This window comes from Micropterus salmoides, unplaced genomic scaffold (assembly GCF_014851395.1).
Source record: "Micropterus salmoides isolate LMB-PRFRI ecotype aquatic unplaced genomic scaffold, ASM1485139v1 Ms_hic_scaffold_17, whole genome shotgun sequence".
Lineage (NCBI taxonomy): Eukaryota > Metazoa > Chordata > Actinopteri > Centrarchiformes > Centrarchidae > Micropterus > Micropterus salmoides.
The window spans coordinates 26,399,507-26,409,489 of record NW_024040817.1 but is presented as its reverse complement, the minus strand read 5'-3'; the positions used below and the strand labels follow the sequence as shown (position 1 = coordinate 26,409,489).

Sequence of the window (9,983 nt, the reverse complement as noted above, 5' to 3'; positions counted from 1 at the left end):
GGTAGAAAGAGCTGTAAGTGGGACATTTTGTACTAAACCCATCCGGATCCTGGTTTCAAGTCAGTCAGAATAAACCACTGAAATGTTTGCTTATTGCTGTGAAATACACGACGACTCCAAAACTATCTATTTATTAAATTGCTTGCAGAGGTGGTGAAAAGACACGTTTGGTGTGAGAGACTTGGGTTCGATTCCTCCCGCGACACATCCATTAACGTGTCCCTGAGCAAGACACTTAACCTCTGACGTGCAAAGCAATTGTAAGTTGCTCAGGATTTGTTTTTAATAAAAACATTAAATGTATGTTCATTTTGTTTAATTTAATTTATGTTTAAAAAACAAACAAATCTAAGCCAGTGGCTCATCTTTGGATTTTCAGTTTCTCTGAAAAACAGTAATTTATTAGTCCTCTATGTGGCGGCAGAGCATCAAGGCTGGATGTAAACCGCCGTTAAAAACTAAAAGGAAGAAGAAGGATCCAAGTTTTGACCGGAAGTTATCTTTTTCTGGCTCACGCTGTTGAGGAAACCTGCAGTTCACGGATACATTAGCTATTTCCTCCTTGAGTCTGAAGGTAAACAATTCCCTAATATATGAGAAAGCGGGATGTCATTGATGAACGAGTGCATGTGTAGTCTGCCTATGTTTTTAGATGTTTGTGTCCTGTGTACATGAGCTAACACTGACTAACTGGTTAGTCGTGCGAGCTAATTTAGCTGCATCTGGCGGCTAGCGAGCGTTAGCATGTGCTAAGCATAGCAAGTGGTAAAGCGAAAGCTTGTGAGGACAGGGCACACTTGGTGGGAGATGTAGCCACATTTTGCTATGAGATTTTGATGAAGTCCCCATGCCAAGTTAAGCATATTGTTATTAACGTATGTATACATTGTGCTAAGTTAAAGAAATGTGTTAACCTTACAGAAGTCTGTAACTTATAAGTCAGCTACAGACACGGCGGGTTAAAAGCTTGATCCAAATTGTCAAGTACACATAACGTTACTACTTTATTACTAGAATAAAGATTCTGTCCAGCTTTCCCAAAACTTAGAAAGCAGCGGCATTTTTAGCTATAACATTTCAGGCAGTGTGCCACGGGTTTTTCTACTTTTAACAGATACAAGAGATGAAAAAACAAGACACGGAAGAGTCTGCCACCCAGGGCAGTGAGGCTGCTCCACCTGCAGCAGGAGAGGTGGAGGCACCTGCAGCTGCAAAAGACAGCTTGGACAGCAACAGCCCCAAAGAGTCTGAACCACAGACGCCACAGACAGACACGCCGCCACAAGGCGACGAGGCAGGAGGTGAAGGTAACGTTTTAATAATTATTTACAAGGTAAATAGTATGTCTGTGTCTCACCAGAGCCATTTAAAATATGGGCAGTAGGGAGCAGGCGACAACTCGTATCAGTGTATTTTTTTGAGAACTGTACACCAAATCCCACTTGGAAACCTGCCACTTTAATGTGGGCTGCTTATAAACCATATTTACCTTTTGTAGAGTAGGGATGTCACAATACCAGAAATTTAGTAATCGATAATGAATACCAGAGAAATTCCACGATATTCGATACCACATAAAAAAACAAAAACAAAATGATAAATCCCATGTACTTTAATATATACTCTTAATGAGTTATCAAGTATAGCTCAGTAACTGTACTACAGGCTACACACACACCTCAGTGATAGCAGTAGTTTAAATTTACTGACGTGGTGACAGACCATTACTTAAATATTTATTTAAAACGCTAACAACATTACAACAGATGACACAGACTGAATGGTAACATTAGCCTTAACACGGTAGCCTTTAGTACTTTAGTTGTCAGTTAGTCACTACATAGTCTCAAACAAAGATAATGGTAACGGAAAGTACTTCTATACGCGACTCTTACTGTTTTTCTTTTTTTCTTTTCGACTAATTGAGCTGCCGCTGTGCTTGTCACCATAATCCGCGTGTTGGATCCCTGTTTACATTTTACTTTTGGTACCTAGAAAAATGAGTACTGACATATTTTATTTTGGTACGGTTGTCTTGACATCTGTAGTGTAGAAGACCACTGAAGATCTTTAAACAAACCTTAAAAAGTTTAACAGTAAAGCCTGCATATATTGTTCACTATGTACAGTCCAACATGTGATTTCTTAAGTCACAAGAATGCATATTGTCAATTGTGGGTGTTTTTAAGAGGTGAAAGCTGCTGTGCTAAACACTAACTAACTAAATGTCTTTGTACTTGTGCTGCAAGTGCCTCAACTTTTTGACTGGCCATTGCCATGTTTTGTTTGGAGAAACCATCATATTATAACCAGGAGCCAGAAATGCCGGGAGTATTGCCAGAAGTAGTCCAAGTTTTGTTTGTAGGGTGTATTTTAGAAGTTCCCATCTTTCCCTAGAGTCCCAGAAGTCACAAATAATTGCCTTCTTTAACCATGTTTTTTCCCTCTACTGTGCCTAGTTGCAGAGGCATCACTGTCTCAGTGTGACATGGCTGAGGAGCTGAGCCGGCAGCTGGAGGACATCCTCAGCACCTACTGTCGGGAAAGCATTTCAGACGACGCGAGTACCCTGCCCAATGGCCAGTCACACAGCCCAGAGCTCAATGGCCTGGCCAGTGAGAGGCAGGACGGCAAGCCAGAGAAAAGCAAAGTCAATGGAGCAAACAACGGGGTGGAGAAGGAGCAGAAGAAGACTCAGGAGAAGAAGAAAGTGAAGGGTCTGGGTAAGGAGTACCCTACTCTTTTCACAAGAATCTCCATGGAGACTATGAGTGCATTTTGCTGACAAGACGTCCATGAGACACTGCGTATATTTTTATGGATTGCTGATGGTTTAGTTCTATAGGTTGCTTTATACCGATGGAAAAGTGTAAACAAAAACATTGCCAGATGCCAGCTTTTAAACTGTTTAGAGGCCAGTTTGCTAAAGAAACCAATCATTAATTCTACTCAGTTTTCTAACAGGCTCTCCGTCCCATCTCTGTTTTCCTTGTTTATGCAGGCAAAGAGATCACTCTTCTCATGCAGACTCTAAACACTTTGAGCACCCCAGAGGAAAAGCTTGGAGGCCTCTGTAAGAAGTATGCTGAACTGGTGAGTGTTTCCCGCTTTTTTAATCTGAAGTCTAGCCTGTGGAACTACTCTTCATATAGATTTTATTTTATTTTTCTTAAACACCAGTCACGTTCTGAAATCTACAGCATAACCCAATGTATTTTTTTATTTAATTCATTACTGTACTCTAAATTTCGACATCGGGGATTGAAAACCCCATATCAGTCCATCACTAGGCCAGGTGTATGTGAATACATGGTAGAAGCAATGAACCAGGAATGAACACACCCGGTTGGTGCCAATGTCATTTGACGATTCGACATACTGCGTCATTAATAACAAGCCTCCTACACACAAAGTGGAATTGTGAGTTGTGGGGTTTATTTTATTTTTTTTTGCGTGACTTTATAAAAAATACTGCTGACGAAGAATGTCAACAGAGCAGACACATACACAGGGAGAGAAACGGAAAGAAGTGTGTGTGTGTGTGTGTGTGTGTGGAGAAAAGAATAAGACAACTGATTGGAAGAGCAAAGTGAGCAGATTAAAGTAGTTTATGAGTAAACACAAAAATAAGGTGTAGAATTAAATTGGTAAAATAAGAAATAACCTCTATAAATACAGCAGTGTACTGTTTTTTTTTTTTTTTTCCTAATTAAATATAAATATGTTTTTGTCAGTAATTTCCAAAGTTGGATCCCAGACTGTAAGTGAAATGAACAGTTTTCTGGTCTGTCTGGTGCAAAGTCAGGCCCCTGGTGCTTTCTGCAAAGGGAGAATATGGAGTGAAATAGAAACAGCATAGGGAACGGGCATTTATGCTGGCAAATATTTACATACAATACATACATCATCACATACATAATGACTGTCTGGTTCAATAGCGAATATGAGTAGATACAGTTTTTGTTTCTAAAATGTACATTTTTTTTATTCTAAAGTGGGTGACCTAAAAACACTCGGGTCATTGGATGAATGTGTCCAGTGCGGCAACTGACTTAAAAATAGGAAATTCTCGTTAATAAAAGAGATGCTTTCCTACAGAGTAGGTCAGTGGGACTTCTTTGCAAACAAGGAGTGTGGGTACACCTCAAGGTGATGCAGCGATCTTTGTCAAACAGACACAGAGTGGTGCAATGCAGAGCTCTGTCCTATGACCTCAGTACATGCCAGGGCGGCGTGTAGCATTTTGCAGCACTAATGATGACCTCTAATTATCTACTGGGGCTGCTTATGCTGTAGGAGGTTTGTATGGCGACTGTGTGTGTGTTTGTGCGTGGACGTTTGTAAGACAGACTATTTGTTTGGATGTGTATGAGCTAGAGGAAGCTGATGTGTGTGATCTGGCAGTGTGTCAGAGCTGATAGATTAAGATTGGTCTGCAGTGATGTTACTGGCTGAAGGTAGAAGGCACGTCAACCGAATGTTATGTTTCACCTTCATGTATGCATGTTATAGTCGCGTTGCAAAGGATGCAGTGTAAGGCATAGTCATAGGTCACAATACATTACAGCAACATGGACTGCTTATTAGAAAATAAAGCAGTTTAATACATATAATATTAGTATTGTTTTAGTATAAAAAATTAGCCTGCATTGACCTTAACATCGAACGGCATCTTATCAATGGTAGAGACTAGGTTTGGCAGGCATCATAAAATCAGCGGCCAATAGGAGTGTAATCTTAGTTTGACCGTGGAACACCTCAAAACGCGTTTGTGTGTTTGTGACAGCTGGAAGAACACCGTAACACCCAGAAGCAAATGCGAGTGCTGCAGAAGAAGCAGAACCAGCTGGTCCAGGAGAAAGACAACCTGAGGAACGAACACAGCAAGGCCATCCTGGCTCGCAGCAAGCTGGAGAGTCTCTGCAGGGAGCTGCAGAGACACAACCGCACACTCAAGGTACAAACCAGGCACCAGTATCATGAATATAGACTCCAAACTGCTGCAGTGATTTTTAAAAAATGACTTCCTGCAACCATCGCTTCTCTAAGGTCCAGCTTTTGTATATTTATGGGTTTATTAAAACGTGGTCTCTCCTCAGATTAGCTGCCTTCATCTGTTCTGTGGAGAATACAGTGATTTTAGACATAACACAGTATATGTTGAAGCATTTTTAAAATAAATTGATTGTTCATTACAAGAGGAGTGAAATGTCTTGCTGTCGATTGCTGGCCAGAATTGACCTCTTTAAGATGGAGGCAGGCAACACAACACAAACATTCCTTTCGCACACGTTATATTGTGTTATATGTTCCACTCCGTTCCCTCTGCAGGAGGAAGGGGTGCAAAGAACGCGTCTGGAGGAAGAGAAAAGGAAGGAAGTGACCTCCCATTTCCAGGTGACACTGAACGACATCCAGGCTCAGATGGAGCAGCACAACGAGAGGAACGCCAGTCTTCGACAAGAGAACACAGAGCTGGCTGAGAAACTGAAGAAGCTCTATGAACAGTACAAACTACGGGAAGAGGTGCGCTGCCCGTTTTAAGTGCAGTATGTGAGTTTTCTTTCATTTCAAACTGCGTGTGTAATGTCTTATAACTTGCAATTTTTATTTCCCTGAAACCAGCACATAGACAAAGTGGTAAAGCACAAAGACCTGCAGCAACAGCTGGTGGACGCCAAGCTGCACCAGGCTCAGGAGCTGCTGAAGGAGTCGGAGGAGCGCCACGACAGAGAGAAAGAATTTGTAATTATCCTTACCAGACCTTCATACATTTCCACGGCCTTTGGTTTTTGTTGTTATATATAAATGTTTCAATTATTAGTCTTTTCCCTTCGTCTCCTCAGCTGCTGAAAGAAGCGGTGGAGTCTCAAAGGATGTGCGAGCTGATGAAGCAGCAGGAAGTTCACCTCAAACAGCAGGTTTCCCATCAGTCTTTACTCTTCACCTTTACAGCTCGACTGTGATTGACTTTACCGTGACGATGGTTGTTTTGTTTGCGACAAGCATCTTCATATGCTGAAAACCCGCGTTGTGTTGTTTTCCAGCTGTCGCTGTACACAGAGAAGTTTGAAGAGTTCCAGACCACTTTGTGCAAGAGCAATGAGGTCTTCACCACATTCAAACAGGAGATGGAGAAGGTGAGGTGTCTGCGCTGCTGTGAGGGTGTAAGAAAGAGAGGAGGAGGAGTTCTATTGACCCTTTATTGGATGTGACATCATGTTTCCTTTTTGTTACAGATGACTAAAAAGATCAAAAAGCTGGAGAAGGAGACGGCCATGTATCGGTCCAGGTGGGAGAGCAGCAACAAGGCTCTCGTGGAGATGTCAGAGGAGGTAAAGCAGCCTTTTGTTGCTTATTGTCATGCTCTGACCGAAAGTGCTTCACCCTGAGTAAAACTTTAGTATATTATACAGCACTTTGATTGTGTTCTACCAGCGTCAGGGATCTCACTGTCCTAACTAACATCACATGGTCTCTAATGATTGAAGACAACCAATGCAAAAACCCAATTCAAACCAGCTTTAGAAGGCTCGAATGCAGGATATGTTTTCTTTTTATTTAGATAATTCAATTGAAGCCATTTATCTTACTAAGAAAGGTTTATGGTCTGATGTGTAGTACTTATATCTGTTTGTCTTGTAGCAGCAGAAAGTGTTGTGAAGTTTAGCAAAAGACTCCTGTGGCCTAATTTTGGCTGCAGCCATAAGAAGGAGAAGGCCCTGCTGCACCAGGAAATACTATGAGTTCATCCTCTTAGGATGTTTGTGCATGTTTAAAGATGTAAAGTTGGTCTAATTAAAAGGATAGAAATGTGATTGGAAGAAAAGAGCGTATAGTCAAATTGTGTCAGCGCAGATAACTATAACACAAAAGCATAAAGAGTGACGTGTGTGTGTGTTTGTCTACAGAAATCTGTGCAGGACCGTGAGTTTGAGGCACTTCAGGGTAAAGTCCAGCGGCTCGAGAAGCTGCGGCGAGCTCTCAAAGTGGAACGCAACGAGCTCAACAAGAAGGTTCAGAACCTCAGCGATCCGCACAGTGGCACCACAGGAGCCCCCACCTCTGACCCAGGGACTGACTCCCCCTCTCCGCCGCCTACAGACTCTTTGCAGGAGCCTAGCAGCCTCCCTGACACCGCTCCCTGCTCCCAGTCCTGCCACTGTGACCCAGAACTGGACACAGACACCCTACTTGAAGGGGCTCAGGCCATCGCTGCACAGGAATGAAGCAATGCTGCTCACAGTCCCCTCTTTCCCCTCCAGCATCAAGCCACCAACCTGCAAGCCGCTACTCCTCTGCTGGATGAAGCGGATGTTAAACACTGGTCCAGAAGCAGATCAGATAGCAAGGTTACTTTGTGTTCTCCCAGCATGCTCTGCAGGCTTTATAAAGTTGATGAGTGTGTGCCTCGTCCGTCAGTACATTTACATGCACACCATAACTCAATGACTGTGACTAACCTGATTCAGGTAATAATTTGATTAAAGCATTTACATGGTTCATAATCTTATTTCCCCAATATTCAGATTTACATGGTTCATTTATTAGTCTGGTTAATTTCCACAGGAAGCCTACAGGAAACACCTTATAAGCATCACACAGTAGAGGGGGAAAGTTGGAGGAGTCTTTTTGGTGTTTTTCAAATTGATCATTTCATGTATTAGTTGTAAAATTGCCACATTCTTGGTGACCAAAAACGTGCTCCACATGCCACTGTTTGTGTAGCAACATGGCTTTCAGTCCACTGCTTTTCTGGCGTCTGCGCTGAACCAAATCAGACTTCAGGTTTATGAATATCACAGTAATTAAAGGGACAAGTTATCCAGCTCCGACTTAACTCGACTAAGACAACCCTGTTCACATTATGGACGCTGCAATCTGCAATAACCTCAGTATGAGTGTGCATGTGAATGCACAGGATGCCTCTGTGTTGTGCTGTTTTACTACACATGGCCTTTTTGACTTGCATCAAACACAGAACAGTTTGGCAAGATAAATAACAATGCTGCTTGGAATGACACAAGACAAACCGGTAAATGGAAAGGGGAGTCATCAGAGGTTAAATGGGGTGTGTGTGTGTGTGTGTGGGGAGACACTGTCTCATTTTCATCTTGAGTGTCTGTTGGCTTGCAGTATCCTAAAGGCCACCTATAGTAACGTAATGTTTCTTTCAGGTGAAGTCTTAACAGAGATGTTAAACAAATGATGTATTCAGCTAATCCAATTCTTAACATAAAAATAACAATTGAAGGATGTTTTTCATTAAGATTTCTTTTCTTTTTCTTTACATAGCTCAGATGTTAAGAACACTTTACAATATTTGTTTCACCAGAGTCTTCAGTTCTTCATTTTAAGGGAAATGTTTCTTTGTTTTTTGTTTGAATCACACTGTTTAGTTTGTGCAGGGTTTGGTTTTGTGGTGTGTATTTATTGTTGAAGCATAATCTCTGATATTGAAATGTGTGTGTCTTTCAGAGCACCACCATAAAAATAAATCTGTTTATTTTTTTGATAATTTAGAAAATGAATTAAGGCGTTACTTTTATGACCAACTTTTAATTCCTAACCTTTTTGAGTTCCGTTAATACATTTGTTTTCCATGTTTTCCAGTCTGCTTATAAACTTGTAATGACGGCCACTTGAAACATATCCCCTGTATTGCGCCGTCTTTGTGCGTTGGGATGTATGGGGTGTGTGGCGTACGTGATGATTGTCTCCTCCCAGCCCTGGTTATTGCAGTAGCTTGTAATCAGGTTTTTAACTAGAGAATGTTCAAGGACCTCTATGCAACGCTTGCCTCTTGGTTTTATTCTGTGGCAGTCTGAACTCACAAGCACTTAGCTGAGAATGTATATTCACTATATCTACTGTCCTGCATGGATGTACTATATTAACAGACAACATATCTCACAGCAGAACTCTATTTTTGCTCAAGTTTGAACCCTGTTAATTGTCTCTCAACTGTTTGACTTTGAACGCAATATTGTGCATCACCCTGATGCGGAGGGAAAAAGGAACGAAAATGTTATTGGACTTTTGAATTGTAGTGTCACTTCCAAACATGTCCATTTCTCTTCAGACATTCCCATGTACTACTTATTATGTAGCATTGGTAACAAGGTGTCAACTTACAGAATCAGCCATTTTCTACTTCAATACAAATGGCAAACCTAATTTCTTCCATTGTCTCACAGGACAGATTCTGTGTACCTCTGGCCCTGTGGCGGATGTGGGGGTTCATTGACCATGAGAAGGAACCAAAGATGTTTCCTTTTTTGTCTTTTGCAGTACTTTTATCTGACCCTGTATATTTTGTTTCTTGTTAAATAAAAGATGTAACAGTGTATTCATGTTAGTGTGCAGGTGTCACTTCTCTGTTCATGCTCTTTTCCAGTGCTTTTAATTATGCTCCTTCAATTAACTGCCTTGTGTCTTTGAGGTTAAAAAGTTTCCAATCTTTTTTCAAAAATGTGCCAGTAGACTAACGTGAAAAGTTATACATTTTACATAAAATATGTCGGCATTATTTATTTTAAATATATGAAGTTCCTTCAAAAATAGTGGGCAAATTTATTTTATTAGTGATTTGGGTGAACCATTTAAACAGCAGAGGACGAGAAAGGCAGCGATGTATTTGGGGAGGGGAGTTCACCTACATGAAGCAGTAAGTCCCACATAACACAACAAAAACTAAAGTAATTCATATAGATCAGCCCAAATATGTTGTCTGTGTTAGTGACAAAATCGTCCTATTAGTTGAATTTATGATTTTCTAAACTGAATATCCTGCCCGCGCGTAATGATGAAATATAACTTCAGTATGTTCTGGTAAAATAAAATGTGCTTTCATTGTTGTCACTTTGAAGCCTTTGCTGCCATATTCTGTTATTTACGTCCTGTCCTGCAACCTACGTGAGTGCATTCATGGAGGTGTATGCAAGTTGTGTATATATATGGAAATTACAATTTTAAATTTTTGT

The 9,983-nt window shown here is 41.0% G+C and overlaps 1 protein-coding gene across 1 annotated transcript; it reads left to right on the top strand.

The window, feature by feature from the left end:
- The first annotated feature begins 459 nt into the window (after positions 1 to 459).
- txlna (taxilin alpha) lies at positions 460 to 9,353 on the top strand. Its single transcript, XM_038724987.1, has 11 exons — positions 460 to 574; positions 1,115 to 1,307; positions 2,460 to 2,723; positions 3,002 to 3,093; positions 4,787 to 4,957; positions 5,332 to 5,526; positions 5,626 to 5,745; positions 5,847 to 5,921; positions 6,048 to 6,140; positions 6,240 to 6,335; positions 6,912 to 9,353. Exons 2-11 carry the CDS (start codon positions 1,124 to 1,126, stop codon positions 7,227 to 7,229), a joined length of 1,608 nt encoding a protein of 535 aa, XP_038580915.1. The 5' UTR covers positions 460 to 574; positions 1,115 to 1,123; the 3' UTR covers positions 7,230 to 9,353.
- The last annotated feature ends 630 nt before the right edge of the window (positions 9,354 to 9,983 follow it).